The 21,096-nt window shown below is 46.1% G+C and overlaps 1 protein-coding gene across 1 annotated transcript; it reads right to left on the bottom strand.

Moving 5' to 3' along the window:
* Positions 1–1,360: 1,360 nt before the first annotated feature.
* Positions 1,361–20,324, bottom strand: LOC146172081 (protein ABHD1-like). Its single transcript, XM_084585898.1, has 5 exons — positions 20,082–20,324; positions 19,206–19,484; positions 13,729–13,998; positions 3,529–3,651; positions 1,361–1,636 (listed from the first exon to the last, which is right to left on the bottom strand). Exons 1-5 carry the CDS (start codon positions 20,322–20,324, stop codon positions 1,361–1,363), a joined length of 1,191 nt encoding a protein of 396 aa, XP_084442024.1.
* Positions 20,325–21,096: the final 772 nt, after the last annotated feature.

The raw sequence follows: 21,096 nt of genomic DNA, 5'->3' as shown, positions 1-21,096 counted from the left end.
AATGGAGGAAACATCAAGTTTCAGAACCAATACCTGCGTTTTGTGACTTTATCCTAGCCGCCGTCGTAAGCCGTTGTATAAGGAAAATATCACTTAAACCCCATACCTTGGTATAATGGTTAATGGTCTCAGTTCAGTGTCCTGTACACGTCATTTGGTCTGTGCGTCCCGCACGAGCGTCCCGTACTGGCTACGTCATTTTATATTCATTATCGCTTTTCACCAAGGGCTAATTTTCAGGCTTACCAGGTATGTAGTAGCAATTTGTTTTTCTTTCGGCGACTTCAGTAGCATTTTAACACAATGTACGACACAGCAAATCGTTCTGTGCTGCCATCGGCATGCGTCGCTCAGAAGTTGAAAATAAGAAGGTAAGATGACCCCAGCAGGGAACGAGGCCTTGGTAGCTTTTTTCAGTATATCAGCAAACATTGTTGCTCTGGGTTGTCTTCATTACTGCAATGGTGATGAAGTAGGGAGGAAAGTTTGACAGTTGCGGTGCATTAAAATATTTCCAGATGTTTTATTCGTCAGCAGCAGAGAAGAAACGGAATATATGGGTTAGTCTACATGGGTGCAGGCCCGTAATGAGATCATTTCCTCACTAGCTCGGTAAGCTCTTTCAAAACAAAAATAAATACTCCGTGCTCGAACACATATTTAGGGATGTATACTATGGCGCTACACAGCACAGAGAGAAACAATATTGCAAAATATTGTGCCTGGTAACATGAAGAAGTCTTTATTGTTAGTATTGCTGCCGGTATGTACGCAAAACAGAGCTGCCATACTTACCAGTATCCAAGGAAAAGTGCAGAGTGAAAATTTAAGAGGAAAACACTTGTAAGCCAACCGTGGAATGTGGTTTAAATGGCGACCGTGCTTGATACCCAAATGGTGATTCTGATGCGAAATCCGGTTAACAAGTTTAACTGACAACGCAGTTAACGAGGAAACCAGTCAGTGTTGCGATATTTTTCGGTTTAAGCGATATCTTGTAAAAATACCAGCCTTATTAAAAAACGTTTGTGTCCATCTGCGCTGTTCACGCGTACCATTTTCCTGGTAGGGCTAGAGGACAATAGAATTCGAAAGGGGAACCAATAAATATAAGCACTGAGCGGTATAGATTAGCATGTTATTCCGAAAAATGAAGTGGGCAGAAAAAAGAACTGAGAAGAGCCATTGTGCCTCTAACTAAAGTGGCTCTTCTCATTCTCACTGTATGGTCAAGTTAGGTGACTGGGCTAGTCTCGACTAGGGAACAGGTGACGGCAGCCCAAATGACAGTCGTTAAGCAAGAACAAGAAAAAAAAAAGCCTTTATTTCTCTTTACACCGCCGGAGCCCTGAAGCGGCCGTCAGTCTGCCAGCCTCTGCAGCACCCGGACTCCCCTCGTCTTGCACACATGGCGCAGGTTCAGGGAGAAGGCGGCCACAAACCGCTCGACGTAGAAGGGCTGGCGCGGCAGCAGCCAGCCATCCACGAAACCCATGTGCCCTCCGCGCGGAGTCACCACGGCGGCCAGCCAGGGTGACTTGATGATCTCGTCTACAGGCAGGGTTCGCTCATCGTTCAAGGAGTCATCCGCCGAAACCAGGAACACCAACGGTCGCTGCACCATGAACAGCCGGCCCTGCGCACCATCACGACGTCTGGTTACTAGAGTAGCAACATAGTGTGCGTGTAGTACATCACCACTCATCTTTCGGGCAGCAAGTGACACATGAATGGCTAAGGCTAGGCGCGGTCTTTATCCCCGACGTCACTAGATATTGGCTGCCACAGATTCAGTCTCACGTTTACTGGTGCTTCTGCTCTGCCCAACCCCTACCAGCGAATGTAACGCCCAACAACAACTAAGGGCTGGCGCCGGTCACAGATCCCTCGCTCTGCTCTGTCATTGAGAGGCATGCTTCCAGCCGCCTCACCCCCGGCCCTTGTAACGCGGGGTCGCACAGCTTTTCGCTGTCACCTTTTCCGCCCCCCCCCCTCTCCTTTTTTTCTTTATTCCAATTGGCCTTTATTTGTAAATGTTCCATAGCGGAGAGTTTCGGGTCCTGAGTCCTATACCTTTGATTCGCTTAAGCCCCCGAAGACTCCGATAGATGTGAGCTCTCTCCACTTTTATATTTCTCTCCTTTTAAACATGCGCAGCGCAACAAACATAGGACAAGCGAGTAGACGGAAACAGTGCTGCTTTCAACATCCGTGCTTTCAAAGCACGGATGGCTTCCTGGTGTGCAAGACGGGCGATCTGCCCGCTGGAAGCTCAGGTGTTGTGTGGCGGGCTGCAACCATCCAAAGGTCACAGTCGTAGGATGTACCGCATCATCTCTTCAGTGTGGTGGCAAAACCTTTACAAGGACATCCCCTGGGTGGCATGCGGCAAGGCGAGGCATCGAGTGCAGCGCTTTCGAGAGGGGTGCCAAGTAGTGGAAAAAAAAAAACAGCGCTTTTCCGTCTACTGGCTTGTCCTATGTTTGCTGCGCTGTGTATTTTTAAAAAATGACGCACCAACTAGCTCAACTCTCAGTTCTATTGCAATTTTATATTTCTTGCTTTTTAGAGAGCCCCAGACAAAGGAAACAAGGAGACCGCTCGTTGTTGGCCTTCCAGGAATCCGATTCCTATTTGGATCTCAACTTAACTCGCAAGGCATACTTTCGCAATTAAAAGAAAGAGAAATCATCAGTGTTCCTAAAATCCCAGGAAAGCTTTGTAGGCATATACACTGTCTTACTGCGCTTACTTGAGTGGCTCTTCAAGGCTGGTACTGGATATAATGTGCATATTGCTGGAGTTGTTAGATTTGCAAGATTCCTGGTGTTGTTCATCATTCTTTTTCTAAAACCATCACGGGTCATATATCTACAAATAAAACTCGTCAACCACTTAACCATTGAAAACGCACAGTAGAAAAGTAAGACTTCGACAATGGGGTGTGACAAGCCCTCGTTTCCCAAGAACTGCATTCGAAACCCATAACGGTTTGAAAATAAAATGGTAAAGAAATAAATTGGGCACTGCAGAACCTGCGCTGGTGAAATGCTGAGCGCCGCCCAGCGCCATCATGCGGGCACCATGGGGGGGGGGGGTTACTGGGTAGGTACCACGTGATGGCGTTACGACTGCACGGAAACAGCGGAGGAAATTCACAAGAAATGTATTCTACTCGCTTAAGTTCGACATGTGTAATTTACATATTCATAATTACTCACGTACGCCTCAGTACAGATCTCGACGACTCGTTTCCACGAAACCCTTGATTTCACTAGACGTGTCTTTATTCGCGCTCAAACATGGAGTCGTCGTGGAGTGATGGAGGCATTCCCGTTTCTAACGCCGGGTGCCCAGATTCGATTCGTATTCTAGACCCAAGTTTTTTGTTTTTTGTTTTAATTCATAGACAGATGGAGCGGACACCTTCTGCGGACGCTACTCATGAGCTGTTAAATGCTTTCGCGTGAAAATTACGCCTACTCCTATTAATAGGTGTAGTTTTTCTAAGCCTGCTTGTGCACGTACCTTGAGGCTGCAGTTCTCGTAAAAATCCTGCACAGATCGAAAACCGAAAGCAGGAGCGGCGTAGTGCTTGTCGAACGATGCCAGGGTCCAGCAACGGAACACATCGTCGGCCCGGATCACATTCTGCACAGAAATCACGTGGGCTAAAAAATATCGTAAGCTTTTTGTATACAACTACTGAAGCAAAAAACAAAAGCAAATTAATCCTTCAGAAGGAACTGCAGGAACGGTATAAAGCGAACGTGAACTGTATTATTTAAAGCAAGGCTGAATGGTGGGCTTTTGGTAATCCATATTTAAATAGTAAATCAGCCAAAAAAAAAAGAAAGATTCAAACACATAGACGCAAACACATGTCCTGTGAAGTTCTCTCTCGTGTTTGCGTCTTTGTTTGGCTGGTTTACCCTTTGAGTATTATTTGAAGCACTGATACTCGTTCCTCAATCACAAATACAAATTCGCATGTATGCAGTGAATATTCTGAGTACCTCCATCATAGTCAGGTCAATTAAGTATGCTGGCTCGTGGCATCAGATATTGTGGCAGAGCTGCGTGCTCACCCTCGTCAACAAACGAATCGCGCATACGCTTAGCAGCTACCCAGACACCACCTGCAAAACGCGCCGCCGAGCAGATATCCGTCTCGGAGCATGTCTCAAACGATCACACGTGTTCCACACTGGCAGATGAAGCGCGTCATCCCATGATTTTGTATGTGGCATTATATGGAGAATAAATGCCACATTGTGTAATGGAATATAACTTCACGGCATCAGACTTTTTTTTTGGCGGAGATGGTTTTGCTCCGCTCCACAGCGGGGCGCTAGTGTAGAGCAGCGCGAGTAACGAATTCTAGGAGAGCGTCTACCACAGCCGATTGAGCTTACTAGGGCGGAGTAGAGTCATTATATGTAGGAATTACTACATAGGCAAAGCTTATAGTAACTCTGGAGCGAAGCTCTGTGCTGCCTGACATCTGTCGACAGCAGAGTTACGCTCGAACGAATATAAAACATTTTTGCTTTTGTTATAACGAAACTGCTAAATATAGACAGTTTGTTTTTGTTTTTTCTTGTTTTGTTTTGTAGCATATTGTGTAAAGTATATTCAATTATCTAATATTAAGTATGCTGCGTCAAAAAAATTAATATGCGATGCTTTTGACAGTCAGGCCATAATAAGCCTCGCGCCGCAAACTCTTTTCCGTGCGCTTTTTGCAAACTGTCAGTGCATGCATGCATATTTTTCCCGAGTGACTACCGCAAACTGCCTCCCCGAAAGCCATGCTGTAGGATCTAGCGATGCCGAAAAGTATATTTGAAGTTCCATTACTCTTGTCGCAACTACAATGGTCAAAAAGAAAATATTTGCTGTGCGTTGAAGTTTTTGGCAAATAGGTAAAGGTGAAATCGAAAAGAAGTTCCCATAAGTCTGCAGCCATCTTCACCGCCGTCATCAAACTCATCACCGTGGCCCGGGTAGATTTTTCTCTATAAGTCAATAGTGAGCAAATTCCTAAATGCAGATTTAAAAAGTGTGGTAGATATAATAAGTTTATAAACGTTTTGCGAATTTTTTTTGTCTAGACTGAAAACATATTTGGGACACAGCTTGGGTCATGAGGAGTGGGTTTAGGATAATTTTGAACCATGCTTGCTAGCAGATGCCCTTTGACTTTCGGCTTGAAATTTCAATTTTCGAGTGTCGCTTCAGCTTGCTGTTGCACGGTCAAAACATTTGAAATAAGCTGTTAGTAACGAAGGGTCGCTTTCTCTCCTGCGTCATGATGGAACCTGCACGCGTTGTATGCAAGGCGAAATCTCCAAACATATCCGGCATATCGCCTCACGCGCGTGTGAGGCGCTGCATTGCACTTACATTTGCAGATTTTATGACAGGTTTTACGTTCCACAACGAGGGCTATGTGTGAACTAGGGACTGCAAGACGTGTGAACGAAAACAACCCTAATACCAATGACACCAAGCGAACTCGGCATTTTATTCGCAGATTTCATTACAGGAACAGCTGTTTCCAACGACTCAGTTAGATCAACTAGAAGAAGCGGCTCTGCTGGCAGCATTCTCAACCATCAGTTATGAAAGAACACAGAGCAAATAACTCGGATAGTAAACACAAACGCGAGTATCCTTAGACGCTTGCTGTATGCAGTCCTAGCCATCTAGAATAAGTCAAGCAGGCAACTGCCCTGGAATTTGTCAGAATTATTTTTCTATATTGAGTTCTTCTCGTGTCAAAGCAACAGAGGAGATGCGTGTGCGCTCGACGGATGGAATGCACACGAAGCTGGTATCGACCGTGGTCCTATAGCTGGCCTTAAGATAGCAACGCAGAAGAGGCACCTATATGAGGTTACATTGGAGTAGTGTGGAGTCCATAGACAGACTCCTATATGATGTTTCAGTACATACGCGACGCGATACATCATCAGAAATGCTTCACATGTGACGATTTTGCCATTGTCTACAGGAACTACTCTACAGCAGCCGCCAATTAACTGTACGCCGCCATTTTCCAAAGGTATATGTGGTCAGATTCAAACCTTGTTTATCGGCTAGATGCAGCAGGTATAAATCATTTGGCAACCATCAAACAGTGTGATGATGGCGGTAATACTGTGTTAACTACCACGATGCATTGGCTGAATAGCAAGCTTTTTTTTTCTAACGTATGTTTTTGGCGAAACACGACGTGACCCGCTTTCTGTGCGCAGGCTTCTCAAGATTGACTGTATCGAGAGCGGTGCCTTCAGACGTACTTCCGATCTCAGAAGGAAAATGTGTACATGCTGCATAGACTACAGAGGACCTAACTGATAACTGAAGCGATGGTAACTCCGCAGTGTGTAGGAGTTCCCGAGGACAATGCCCTGTGTATAACCCAGCGGGGGCTTGTCAAACCGGATGTGTGTTCTCGAAGACCTTTTCATGCGACACAGCTGGACCCTATTGTCTGTGACCATGCAATTCCCGGACAAACTGAGGAACAGTTTTTGTCTTGCTGGAAACAGCCACGCATGGGCCCACCTCAACTCATTAAAAACTTCCTCACAGGTAAGCTGTAAATAGAATAACAATTTTGAGAGTCGAAATCTCTCATATTTTTGCTCATTTTTTTCAGATCATTCACAAGAAAGGAGGCCCGTTTTAAAAACATTTGCCAAACCAGCCGCAAAATTGCAAAACCAGCTGTTCTCGGATGTTAAGCACACGCTAGGACTTTAAACCCTCCAGCTGCCTGCACTGAAGAAGAGGACTTCTCATCTTGCAATACTACGTATCACTATACTGCGTTTCCCTCTCGTTATCACGGCGCGGAGCATGCGCCGTAGAGAAGGCGCGTACCTCGAAGTCGCGTTGTGTCCCCGATTCACTTAGCTACATGCTGAGTAACGGGCGGTCCCATTTAAATCGCTTCGTTATGCATTCGCAGTGTTCCAAATCTCTTGACGCACACAGAAATGTTGGACAATAGCATCTTCCAAAACGGTGTGTCTGAACACAAACTGTTGGCATATCGTAAAATTCCACTACAACAAATCATATATCCTCAGATATACCCTCAAGATGAAAAGTGTGTGTGTGTGTGTGTGTGTGAGAGAGAGAGGGGGGTCCTAAATATTTTTTATTGATTGTGCTACTGGTCGCCACTTTATTGTGCTACTTTATCCGTTTTCAATGACCGTCCTTTGCGCTCAAAGCGAGACAACGACAAAGCTTAAAGGAAACCTTCCCTTGCGCTTTGGAAGATAGGACCATTCCCGTCAATATTTCTAATGCAGTGTCGTACAGTGATCTGTAGTTGCCTCCCAGTTACATTAGCATCATAGAAAGATGGGCTTGAGTTCACGGGGAATGACTAGGATACTAGAATCTGACGCCAATATTAGGCCTGTGTAGTCCTCTTACACCCGAGAGTTAGGACCGGTTGCTACAAGGACCCCACCACACCAATTGGGAGAAAATAGGTTTGGGCTCCCTGCTTTGTACAAAGGATGTACAATGTCATCCAATCCTTGTTCGAGCGTGCTCCAGTCTTCAAAGGGCCGTTTAGTCCGACACGACCGCATATCGCAACAAAGGGATGCAAACACAGGGGAACATCGAGGTGCTTCTTCGCATGGCCTGCCACTAAGCTTCATTCAACTAGCGCGACCACACTTTGAACAGTGGCAGCGTTCGAAATACACTGTAAAGAACGGCAATAAAGGCAGGAATTTTCTTGGCAGCTATATTTCCTAGCGTCAACCGTGAATGCAACGGCCTGCTCATCGACTTCAAACCAGGGGTTTGATCGCTTCTGCGTCTTACTTGTCAATCTTAAATAAACTGAGCCGTCAATGTGATGGCCAGCTTTGATTTTCTAATAATGGTGTGTTTGATCACTTTGATATCTTGTTTATCAAACTAGAATATAACTGAGCCGCCAATATGACAATCTATAGCCACAATCTATACGTCACAATTGTTACAATATCCTCCGATTTCCGTTTATTTGGACTCCGGCTGTAGCGTCGCGGTTGGTAGCTACTGCCTCGCAGGGCGTATCGCTGCGTTCACTTTCTGAGACGGACGCCACTTTGTTTCGCTCCGCAAACGTTCAATCTGCGAATGCGGTATTTGACTTCTCACCTCCTATCCTGTGTTACCAACGGATACCTGAATCTTGAAGCACCTTGGACACCGGACTTTCGACGGTAGGCCCAATTTTCTGGATTTTATGAGTCTAAAAATTTCTGACCGAGGCCTAGGCCTAGCTCGACTCCGAAGCCTGGCTGGGCGCTAGGTGTTACCCGAAGAGGCTGGGAGCGACCCCAGAGCGTCGCGAATTGAGAAGAGCAAGATGATGGAAACCGTGGAGGGAACAAACGCTTCCGCCAGCGATATTTTGAACAGACAATGGTTTATCAGAAAGAGAAGCCGAAACGTGGCCGTCAACAACGCCCAAGCCGACCACGTTGGAACGCTGAGCCTACCCAAGCCCAAGCCCAAGCCCCTACAAGGGAGGAAGCTCGCCGAAACATCGATTGAGCGACAGCCGGAGCGAATTCCCAGCACTGCTAACAAGATCATCATTCACCCCAGAGGCGGAATTACAGTATTATCAACATCGTAAGAAGATTGAACTTGTCTCGAGGTATCATCCAAGCCGCCGGCTAGGACCTGACGACCACGAAGGGTGACATCATCTCCCCAAACTCTACTCAGTAATCAATACTGGTCGCTACGACGGATACCGAGAGAACTTACAAGTACGCAGCAATTCAAGCTCTGAAGATTGGACCCAACATAATTGAAGCCAAGTCATACAGCGCAGCGCCATGCCGGAAAACGGAGGCAAAGGCGTCGTTCACGACGTACCACTCGAATATTCAGCGGAGGAACTTAACAAAATGATAGAATGGAGTGGGACTAATCCGCAAATCTCCGGTATTAGAAGACTGGAAGCGGGATCCAAAACCATTCTGATACTTTTCGAAGACTGGTTTGTGCCGAAATGGCTCAATTTCCAGGGAATCAACATGAGGTGCTTCTTGTATAAGAAGAAGTACGAAGTCTGCACAACATGTGGCAGGCTGGGACACAGAGCCGATGTATGCCCAGACCCGACCAACGTGAAATGTCGCGGCTGTGGCTTGAAACATCCAGGCGCTGGACACACATGTGAACCTATGTGTCAACTCTGCGGTAAAGACCATGTTCTAGGAGACAACAAATGCCGCGAAATATACAGGATGCCCTACCTTTCAAAGAAGAAAATTTGGGACAAAAAGCTAGAAAAACAATTGCAATCAACTTCAGGAAGCAAGGGACCCAACCTCTACTCGGAACAAGAGCGCCAGAGACGAGAACCCCGAGGAAGGAACCGGGCAAACACGGACCCACGGTCGGGGACCCGATCGAGCTCGACAACCAGAGCGACCTCGAAATCCCGGGACAAAGCCAGGGACGAGGACCTGGCCTGCCTCCCAGAGATCCCAAGAATCTATGGGGCCAACCAAATTAGCAGACAACAAGACGGTAAGCTTCGTTAGCAAAACCTCCCAGGCTGAAAATAGAGAGATGAAAAAACTCAGAGGGGAAAACGCAGAACTTAGAGAGATCATCAAACAAATGAGTCGCGATATTCAGGAAATTAAATTTAAATTCACCCAAAAGCCCACGGCTAAGAGCCCGCCGGAAAATCAATCAAATGAGGTACCAAAAACCATAAATTCAATTACTACTAATTCCACTTCAGAAGAATCAAACTGTATGAACTTGGAATTCACCCGGCCGCCACCCCAGAAGCGTAAAGAGGGAGAGACCGATCCGTTTATAACCCTTAATAGAAAATTTGAACAACGTAATGACAAATTTGATAAGCAACTCGAGAATATTAACACGCTAATCCAGCAACTTTTAGGGGCTCAGGGACAGATGCAAGTGCAGATTCAAAATCTCACTATACAAATGCAGGAAGCATCACTGCCTTCTCTGAATTCAGTAACAGAATCGCAAAACTAGAAGAAACAATGGGTAACAATAACGGACAAAAGCCATAATCAGAAAGACAACTCCACGATCTGGCAGTGGAACTGCCGAGGATACCAGAGAAAGCGAGCGCTATTTCAACAATACATAGAACAAACTGCCGACAAACCCATAGCTATCATGATACAGGAGACTGGTAAAAACCCAACCAAATTGTTTCGATATCAAAGTCACAGCAGCGATAGGGGCGAAAAATCCAAAGTCAAGACTTTTATCCAGAGAAACATAGCTGCTACTAATCACGAGATCACATCTCGGGATATAGAAGCAGTTTTAACTGAAATCATCGCTGGAAGAAAAGACCGAAAGAGTATCTTTCTCTTGAATATATACAGCACACCGAAGATAAGGAAAGTTAGGTTTCAAGTCCTATTCCGAAAAGCCCTAAAGATCGCAGGAAATAACCCGTTAATCATAGCGGGTGACTTTAATGCAGCCCATCAGGAATGGGGGTACGATCGGCAGGGTCCTAAGGGCAGACAATTATGGGAAGACATGCAAACACTAGGACTCACCCTACACACTGATCCAAACACCCGCACGCACGGGTAATAGCGTCAGCAGGGACACCACCCCCGACCTGACCTTAAGCAAGAAAGTAAGTACAGCGGACTGGAAAAACACCGAGCAAAACCTAGGTAGTGACCAATTCATTATTGCACTCACATTAGGAAAAGGATTCAAAATTAGAAAACCCGAACAACCCAAAATCACGGAATGGGAAAGATTTAGGCAAATACGAGAGACCGAGGGAATTGAGAAAATCGACGATATCGACAAGTGGTCAGAAACGCTAAAGAAACACGTGGAGGAAGCAACAGTCACTCTAGAAGACGAAGATGCACCGCCGAGTATTGATAGCAAATTTCTAAACATGTGGAAGAAGAAACAGGACCTAGAGAAAAGCCTAAAAACACAAAGATGGAACCGTAATATTAGGAGAGCACTAGCTCGACATAATAAAGAGATGGAGACATATGCCATCAAACTAAATGAACAAAACTGGTGTAGCAGATGTGATGAAATGGAACAAGGCATGAGCCTCTCCAAAACATGGAACATTCTACGACACATGCTCTATCCGGAAAAATCTAAAGCACAAGCCAACGTAAATAAAACTAAAGTTAAGCATGCCTTCGATGGCTCGGACGAACAATTGATGAGTAAATTGATCGAAATCTACGTCGGACAAACGGAAACCGAAACATTACCAGCATATCAGGGGAAACCTAACCTAGACTTAGACGCCCCCATCACTAGGGCTGAAGTCCGAGCTGAGATTATTGGATTAAAGACAAGATCAGCCCCAGGACCTGACGGTATCACGAGCTCTATTTTAAGAAATCTAGACGACGAGTCAATCACAGCCCTGACAGAATACATGAATAAGGTATGGGAGACTGGACAACTACCGCAGGCATGAAAAAATGCCAGTATAGTCCTCATACCCAAACCGGGGAAGCCGCCAAAACTAAAAAAACCTATGACCCATATCACTGACCTTGTGCGTGGGAAAGCTAATGGAACGCGTTATTCAGGCGAGACTTACGAAATACATGAAGCAAGAGAACCTCTGGCCACGCAAAATGGTGGGCTTCAGGCCAGGGCTAAGCACACAGGACGTGATGCTCAGACTTAGATACGATATCATAACACATGAATGATCAGATACAAAGATATTCTCGGACTTGACCTAACCAAAGCCTTCGACAATGTCAAGCATAAGGCAGTGCTCGAAGGTCTCCAAGAAGTTGGGGTTGGAATCAGAACCTATAACTATATCAAAGAATTTCTTACTAACAGAGAAGTCACCATGAGCTTTCAAAGCGCCAAATCACCCACAGTCACCTTAGGTAGCAAGGGAACGCCACAAGGCTCTGTCTTTTCTCCCTTTCTATTTAACATAGCTATGAGGGGGCTACCAGCACAACTAAAGCAAATACCGGACGTAAAATTTAGCATGTACGCAGATGACCTAAATCTCTGGATAAATAAAGGTACCGACACAGAGATACAGAACAAACTCCAGGCTGCCGCAAATAAGGAGGTTGAGTACACTGCGGAACGCGGTCTATCCTGCTCACTGCAAACGTCAGAACTCATCTACATCCCCCAAATATAAGAAAAATAAAGCGGACATAAATATAAATTTTGAAAACTACCCGGTTCCACAAGTAGAGGAAATTAGAATCTTAGGAATGATCCTCCAAGCAAGAGGGCAGAACACAACCACCATCAAAAAATTGGAGAACTACGCAGCCCAAGTTATGGGCATATTCAGAAGAGTAGCACTTAGAGGACACGGTCTCAAGGGACGCAGTCTACTCAAAATGACACAGGCCTACATCATCAGTCGCATATGTTATGCCACACCTTTTCTCAATCTCAAAAAGACAGAACGTGAAAAAATCGACGTCACAATTCGAAAATGCGTCAAACGCGCACTAGGCCTTCCTGTCTCCACATCAGCAGAGAAGCTGGAGAAAATGGGGATTCATAATACATTGCAAGAGCTTACTAAAGCTGTCAGAATCTCTCAACTGGAAAGTCTAAGTCCGATGGAGACAGGCAGAGCCATCCTAGAGTGGGTCGGACTCCAATCAGACAGAGGCCCACAGACGAAAAGATCTATCTCACCCAACATAAGAGAACACATACTGGTACCACCCTTACCTCGAAACATGCACCCAGACTACAACAAAAAACGCAGAGAACACAAAGCCAAAGTCATCGCTAAAAGAATGAAACGCAAAGCAGCCGATGAAGTTGCTTATGTAGACACATCATGCGGACGACACGGAGCAGCTGTCTCGGCAGTAGTAAATGGAGAAGGTGCACCTAAAATTGCGGCCTCAACACGCACCCGTGACATTAGTACAGCTGAAGAGGTCGCAATAGCGCTCGCAGGCACTGGTACACAGGCCAAAACTATAATCAGCGACAGCAAAACGGCTGTCTGGAATTTTGCAAGAGGACGGATCTCAGAGGAGGCCAAAAAGATTCTTCTCACAAATCCCATTACTAGAACCATATCCATCATATGGATACCAGCACACGAGTCTGTCCTTGGCAACGAAGCTGCGCACCTGCTGGCCCGAGATCTCTACCACCGGACGGCGGTAGAACAGCCCGAATGCAAAAGAATTAAAGATTGCGCTATCACATACAATGAGATCACAGAATCTTACAAACCAGATCGAAAAGTATACCCTCCTCCAGATCGGTCTCTCACTAACAATGAAGCACGCATCTGGAGGCGATTACAAGCCGATAACTACATTTGCCCTGTCTGGGTTTTCTTAACACAGACCGGGGAGGAAGAAGATTCTAAATGTAAAAATTGCGGCGAAAAAGGCACGCTAGATCATATAATAAGGCAATGCGCCGATTCCCCAGGCGCCGGCATTAACATTGATAGCAGAGAAGCCTCGGAGGTTTGGCTGCGGAGCGGAGATCCCACCGTTCAGCGGCACGCGACCCACCAGGCGGCTGAGGCCGTGAAGAGTGCTTGTAACCTCACCTGACCTCAGCCTGCGGGGCCCTCCTGACCCGCTCCCCGGCCTGCGTGCCGGGGGCGGGAGATGAAGGGCTCCTTTTCGGTGGAAATAGTTTTCATTTATTCCTTCCGTTTATCTGTGTTTCACTCACGGCCAGGCGCACCACCTCCTCGTTTTCGCGCAGTCGCCCGACAAGTCCACGTGTGATGCAGGCGTTGAGAAGCAGGTTGCCGCCCCAAGGGCTGGCTAGGGTGCGGGCGGCCACCGCGGGCTGGAAGATCGGCGAAACGGCCAGCGCTGCGTCCAGTTGTGCATGCGAACCCCACTGGCAAAGGTAGAGCGACAGCACCAGGCCTCCCAGGGACACGCCCACGCCCAGGAGACATTCACGAGGGTAGCGCTTGCGCACCTCGCTCACCACCTGCGGCGCCAGCCTTGTCGATAAAAGACTGGTTCACTCTTAACTCGCTCGAATGTTGGTTTATTTGATTTGGATATTTTTTTGCCTCGAGGCGGTACGTATGAAGCATTTGAATAAAATTCTGCAGAAGGTCCCAAAGTAAGAACCGTCATGGGGAACTCCTATGAGTGAGTGAGGGAGTCAGATAGTTAGTGCACCAGTTATAACGTGAAGAATAAAACATCAAAACAAAGTAAGCGCACAGAAATACCTTAATCGTGCCAAATAAAAATGCAGAGAGTGCTTGAACAAAATTCAGTGTTACCATTTACGTAGAAAATTATACAAAAGCACTAATAACAGTCACTAATATCATTGGGAAGTAATAACAGAAGAGTAAAAGGGTGTTACCAATATTTCAACAAATGATAGAATGCAAACTAACATGAAACAAATTTATTGCAAAGGGGCATGATAAATTAGATAATAGTAAGAAGCACGCTGAAAAAAACAGAAAATAATCATTATGATTATGTAGTTGGCAAGTAGCTGTTCAATTATTCAAAAATAACTGTTATGAACATGTATATAGTGTTATTAGGTTAGGGATAAAGAATTCTAGATGAATATGCCGGAAAAGAACAGTAATAGTTTACTATAATTGGTAAGGATTTTCAGAAGTAGGGTGTTTTGTTTTGAAAATCTTGTTATCTTTGTACTTGATGTGTGTAGGATGATAGGTGTAGGATATTTACTAATGCGAAATATAAGGAGGGCTAAATTAAGATTCAGTTGAAGGTCGAGAGGAAGACAATTTAGGCTACCGTATCTATGCAATGTAGTCGGTCTCAATGCAGCAATTATTGTGATTATGCGGTACGGAAAGTGAATGTAGTATGTATTTGCCCCTAGATGCTAAGTAGTGAGTAAGATGGCTATGTATGAAGGAATAATAAAGTGAGCGAAGGACATGCAGCAAGAAATAATGGCGTGTTCTAGTTTATACGTGGATTCCAAAGGCAATTTTAAAGACCTAATACGGACGACCAACATTAATTTACAGTGGAGACGTGCGGCATTATCTCACGCATAAATAAAAATGTGTTAAAATAAGTTTGCTCAGTTATGAATATTTTTATGCTTCAATTAAACACCGTGAAACGAGTTTTCTGAGGATCAATCTGAAGTTTCTCTCGCAGCACATTGGAATACGATGAAGACCTTCGCCCAATTTAAGATGCATGGCAAGGAATATCGATATCGCTCCAGAATACTGTCGTATCATCAGCATAGACTATGCATGAATTAGGGAGCCAGTTTGGAAGGTCATTTAGAACATATGCATGCGCGTTCGCTCTGTAAGAGAATATGGTTACGTGAGGTTCAACATGCCCGAGCTCAGCATCGGCTATGGACGGCTGAGTACAATGCTCTGGATAATTTACCCCACCTGTGCACATCGACACGCACTGGCATCGTACTGCATACGAGTGGTTCTTTTTTTTCAATTTCGCCTTCATCGAACGACCGCCACTGACGGGACAGCCTTTGACTCATGAGCCGAACACCGAAACTATTCAGCCAGGGTGGCTTCATAAGTTATTCGAGAATATTTCAGTACCTGTGTATAAAAAACATTCAACTAAATGCCCAACAAGCCGTAGGCCATGCCATGGCCACTCACAGCTGCCGAAGAGCCGAATGCTCATGCACTACCTAATACAAAATGGACCTATTGTGCGAAGGAGGAACAATAGCTTCGGCACTTCTGCTCGGTTTGTTATGCTCGTTCTCTTCAATACTCCAAACTGGCAGATATTCGCCCCTCTGATACGGTGATGCAGGAATGCAGTGTGGCATCATTTTGATCGATAAGGTACGACATTTTGCGAAACCGTGTGCTTCTAGCGAACGTCACGAAATATCGCGCTTCCTTTATGTGCTGGGCCTTAGGACTTGAGATGGGCTAAGATATTAAGCTTTTCAAGGGCACGTCAGGGGCTGAATCCACACGCGCGGCACCATCACTCTAAATTCCAATAAATGGTCTCTTTTACTAGACACGTTTTCTTCTTTTGGCGCAGCAGTTCTACCTGCATCTCGCAAAAAAAATTATAAGGGGCAATTAAGCTCAGCCTTTAAGGGTATGATGTCATAGCGTAGGCTATCAACTCACATATAAAGCCCTGCTCTAGCCAAGTCGTATGAAAGTAACTGCGTAGTCTAGGGGTAACTTCAATGCAAGGGTCCTGACAGGCCGATTCTGATATCACCCCCCCCCCCCCCTGCTATGTGAACGGAGATGCCCGAGTTGGCAACTCCTGTCAAATATAGCGTCAAGCAACCCTACGGCCAGTCAGTGCTCGGCCATGTCAGCTGCCAGCTACCGCTTGCCAGCGTCATGGTCATGATTTTTCGATCACAACGCCAACGTAGGCACCCGTCCGTCAAAGAAGGATTTTCGCTGAACGGCTCCTTTGACGCTACCGCGTTAGTATAAATGGAAGGTGAAACGCGTAGCATAACCTCGTGAGGTGGCTTTGTCGGTGCGAAGGCATCGTATAAGCGTGCTCACGATCTCATGCTCAGTGCTTGTGGCACTTTGAAGGGTAAGAATAATCTACCCGCGAGGGACCGAAATCCGCCTTGCGCAGTAAAGACATCTGGAATTGCATTCTTTCCACAATGTAGGCTCAAGGACATATTTACCAAAGACTAAAGCCCCAGTTAAGCCTAATATCAGGCGAGGTGAAAGCTTCCCACTGTGTCACCGGCAGGTCTGCGTTGACGACACTCGGGATCCAACCCCGCGCCCCCCATATGTTGGTGATGTTTCTCTCTACCGTACTTACATCCGCCATGTTTACAATCTATGCGACATTTCATTCCTGCGAAAACACATCTTAAGGTTGATCCTTATATGGCTTCGATTTAGAAGATTTCTGTGCGCCACACTGAATTTTAGGCGTTACGAACATTCCCCGCTAGCTAATACCGCTCCCCGCTCCGGTCATAATTTTAAGCTTGTATTAGCTAGTCTGCAGTATTTTATGAAAAGAGTCCCCTTTTTCAGTCTCTACTTCCAATATTCAGCTCGTGCGAATGTTTCTTTTTTAGTCATTTTTGCGACGTCATCGGCCTGTCACACGAAGCTTGCTACGGAGTGATATTCGGTGTTCTGTTTTCGCGATTTTAAGATGCCTCCATTCGGAACCATTCAGCGTAAAGAGGCAACTGTGCCATGGAAGGCAAGAAGCATACTGAAACAATTAATTCGAATTCTTCGAATAACTTCCGCAGCTACCATTTATCCATAGCGACAAGGAATATCTATCAGCAGACCTACTGACACTTGCACGTTAGGGATCTTCTTATTTCGCCGCTTCCCTTCTTTCCATGCTGTGCTGTTGCAAAGCATCTTCTCGTGGCTCTCATCATTCCTCCAACTTCTATTACAGTCGCACGGTGATTTTTGTCCATAGCTGACAAATGCGAAAGGGTTACTTCTAGTAAAGCGCCTTCATTCGGCCTACATGTGTCTTTCATAGTCAACAGCCACCATAGAGTTCCTTACACTAACTATAGGGAAAACTGAGGGTGCTGCACTTCAGCCACCATGGACGCGCTAAGAATCATGGGCCGGTGTGCTACTTGGTGCGGGACAGTCGGCTTTTCTCGAGTGCATGGAGTGGCGTTACTATGATGTTTCTTTGTCATCATCATCATCATCTCTAGGTGCGTACGTAGACCGCAAAAGCCATAGTAGTGAAGGCGCAAAAGCAGACGTCGCCAATAAAAGGCTTCTGTTCCCGAAATGGCAATAAAAACTTTCTTAAGTGATTGCACAACCATAAATATTTCCAAAACGTTTTTTCTTTTCAAATTGTGTCTATTAGGTGCAAAATATTGGTATTTGTTCCGCTAAAAACTAAGCCAATAGAAGAAAGCGCCCTCGCTTATATTCGATAAATCTCACACTGACATGCTGTTTCTCTCTCTCTCTTTGCAATTTATAGTCACAATATTGAATGTTAGCACGTTATTTATACGGCAGAAAAATGTTTATCTTTGCATTAGTTTTGCCTAAAAATTGTAGGTGTGCACTGGGTAGCTCTCTGGCCCATGATGCTTTGAGCGCCCATGGTGGCTGAACCGGTCGTCTGGAACCTCCAAATAAACTCCCATAGATTGCAGCACAGCTTTCCCTCTAGGTAAGAGTAAGAAACTCAATGACAGCCACGTGATAAAGCAGAGTGTAAGTCGACAAGTGAGAAACAATTTCGAAACGCAAAGGGGTAGGAAAAAGAATTCTGGCAACTGTTACTTAGTGATGCCAACCGCTTCGATGCCACTAGTTTAGTTCTCGTGACGCCCAGCAGTTGACATAGTTTATTAATTTCAACTTCCTGCGAAGCATCTGAATATGTTTATACCAAAGGCACAGGAGTTTGGTTTTAAATCCATAAACTAATATTTTATGAATGCCCTTACAAATGCAAGAATCATATAAGATTTGCATACGCCAACAGTCTAGCTCTCACCTCTCGTCAAAATCAGGATTTCGGCCTTTCAACGCCGGATATAATAAACACATTTTCCTGTCGCGCTTATATCAGGCACTGCGCTTTCGAGAATACCAAAAATAAAAAGCAACTCACCCCCCGAGGGGTGCCCTATAGTGGAGTTCGGACAATTTCAACGAGGTTCTTTTACCTGTAATAACATTGCACAGCACACGGGTGGTTCGATTGCGTTCATCGCACCGCTACCGCCACGGCCGGGATCGAACCTGGGTCCACCGGCTCTGTAATCAGGCGCCCAAAGCGCTGAGCAACCGCGGTGGGCGCCGAAGATGCATTTCGGGAATGAAAGCTACTGCGTACCTTAGAAAACGCCATTCTTTGCCAACCTTGCCTCTTTGCGAATGTGAAGGGGTGTGTAGGTTTAATTATCTGCTGACATCATTAATCGTTGATTATGACATTAAAGTGCACAAAATGTGTGTATATACAGATATATATGCCCGAGGAGGTTGTTCCAGGGTCATTGCCCTTATAGCTCCCCAGAATTGGCTAGCGCGTGGGCACCGGCCGCCCAAGAATCGTACCGACGCGAATGGCCTTAATGCGCGGTGCAGCGCTGTCCCCCACAGAAACGAATTGTATTTCAAACAGATGTAGCAGCTAGGGTACAAGTCAAAAAGCCACAGTTGGAAAGAGTCGTAGTACCTCAGCCAAATCGCTCACGCTTGCCGCGTAGGTGATGCGGTGCGTGGTGAGGGGCACGCCCCCGCAGCCCCTTCCGTTGATCACCACGCAGGGGAAACCAAGCTTGGCGAGCCCCGGCAGCAGCGAGCGCCATGGCCGGCTTTGGCTGTCCGTGTAACCCCCGGAGACGAGCAGCACCACGGGGCCGCGTCGGTCTTCGTTTAGCCAGTCGAGCGCGACAAGACCTCGGTCCGAGAGAACAAGCAGCTCGCGACGGTAGTTCAGCCGTGGGAGCCACCACTGTACGCGGAGGCACCCCACAAGATCATTATTAGCACAATGTCTATCTTCGTACGCTACTCGTCATCCTTTCCTGCTCAAACTTTCTAATCTCAACTGTTCACCTGACCTCCTGTCGTTCCCAAACTATTCAGCTACTTTGAGGAACCATCTATTATGTCACCTACACAATGCATACCCTGCCCATGTCCGGCCATCTAACCGATGCGGCTGTCGTTTAACATATGTGAGTTAACTGGTGCTGAGAGATAGGTGACTCGCCACGCATGAGTGCAGCTTTTCAGCTGAAGTCAGAGGTAGTTACGCATTGGAAAGTGTATATGGACTTTCCTGTGTCCGAATATGAAAAAACAGCAAACTCTTTCCGTCGGTCATGTGCACTGGCTACAACCAAGTTACATTGTTTCCCCTTTGACGCCCTGAACTGGTCCAGGAAAGCTTTCCATCCGCGTTATTTGCAACCCACGAAACACACCTACCACCTGCAGCTCGAGGAAACCCTGAGCGTTTGGCAAGTCTCCAAAGGCACCATCTCGCTTCACGATAACCTAAGCACGATGCTTGTTTCCGCTACCCAGAAACGTGTGGGGCACTCACGTGGTAGAAGCCGCCCACGATCCGCTGCAGGTTAGCGCCGATGCACCAAATTGGTGGGCGATAGTAGCTTTTTACAAAGCCTCTCATCGGCCCGGTCATGAAACGGCGCAGGTGGCCACTGCGGCACACCAGCCGTGGCTTGCGCACCACCAGCAGCACGTAGTATATGATGTACGAGGCGCATACCAGGCACAACAGCAGCTCGCCTTTTGAAGGCGCCTTCACTTGGACCACGACGCCCATCGTTCACCGCTAAAGCCTCGAGTAGCCGGTAGACTGCAAAGATGGCGGCCCCTGCTGGCAGAAATTTCTGCGAAAATGTGCGACTTCTTCTTTTTCTTGATTTTTTAAACGTGACACAAACCCATTTGGGGGGATCGGAAAAGGTGCAGTAGTATATAAATGAAAACTGCCACAGGCGATTACGACAAACTAACAACTCCAATCTGGAATTTTGACAAATGTACTGATATAAAGCGATAGAAGAGCATTTAAAGTTTAATATTAAATAGAATATGTCTTTGAAAAAGAAGACGTTGGAAAAACTTAAGAGTTAGTAATTCAACCTACCAGATGCAATTAAATAACCATGGAGAATCCCGCATACTGAACAAATTGCAAATCCTGTGTTCGCTCGCACCGAACGATAATACCACTGGTAGAAGAAAGGGGGGGGGGGGCTAACTGGAAAGTCTTTCTCTGAAGTGCGAGCTTCGGGCAGGATGTGAGAAAATGTTCGATAGATTCAACTTCCCCGCATGAGACAAATAGGTTTGTTGGCGTCATGGGCCATATGCATATATATAACTTCAAACTGGGAATCCTGAACCGAAGGAGCCTCATTGAAAGCCCGCACATCCTTGTTTTCCATAACCGATGTTCCAATTGTATGCTAAGTGTTGATAATCGTTGGCATTTAGTAAGGGATTAGTAGCCTGGCTGATATGTGCTGAAATCACTGAAACCTGGAAATAGCCAGCAGGCTGGAGTTAGGGACGGGATATGTCACCGACGC

The sequence above is a fragment of the Amblyomma maculatum genome, unplaced genomic scaffold (assembly GCF_055883805.1).
Source record: "Amblyomma maculatum isolate TAMU_Amacu unplaced genomic scaffold, ASM5588380v1 scaffold_13, whole genome shotgun sequence".
Lineage (NCBI taxonomy): Eukaryota > Metazoa > Arthropoda > Arachnida > Ixodida > Ixodidae > Amblyomma > Amblyomma maculatum.
The sequence above is the reverse complement of the archived record's forward strand: the minus strand, read 5'-3'. Positions and strand labels throughout refer to the sequence as shown.

Excerpts from the sequence above, each read along its gene's own strand:
- LOC146172081 (XM_084585898.1), bottom strand. The coding sequence starts at position 20,324 with ATGGGCGTCGTGGTCCAAGTGAAGGCGCCTTCAAAAGGCGAGCTGCTG. Across the intron at positions 3,652-13,728 it reads AGGAGGTGGTGCGCCTGGCC|AATGTGATCCGGGCCGACGA; the intron begins GTGAGTGAAACA and ends ATTTCTGTGCAG. Across the intron at positions 1,637-3,528 it reads ACGAGAACTGCAGCCTCAAG|GGCCGGCTGTTCATGGTGCA; the intron begins GTACGTGCACAA and ends GATGGTGCGCAG.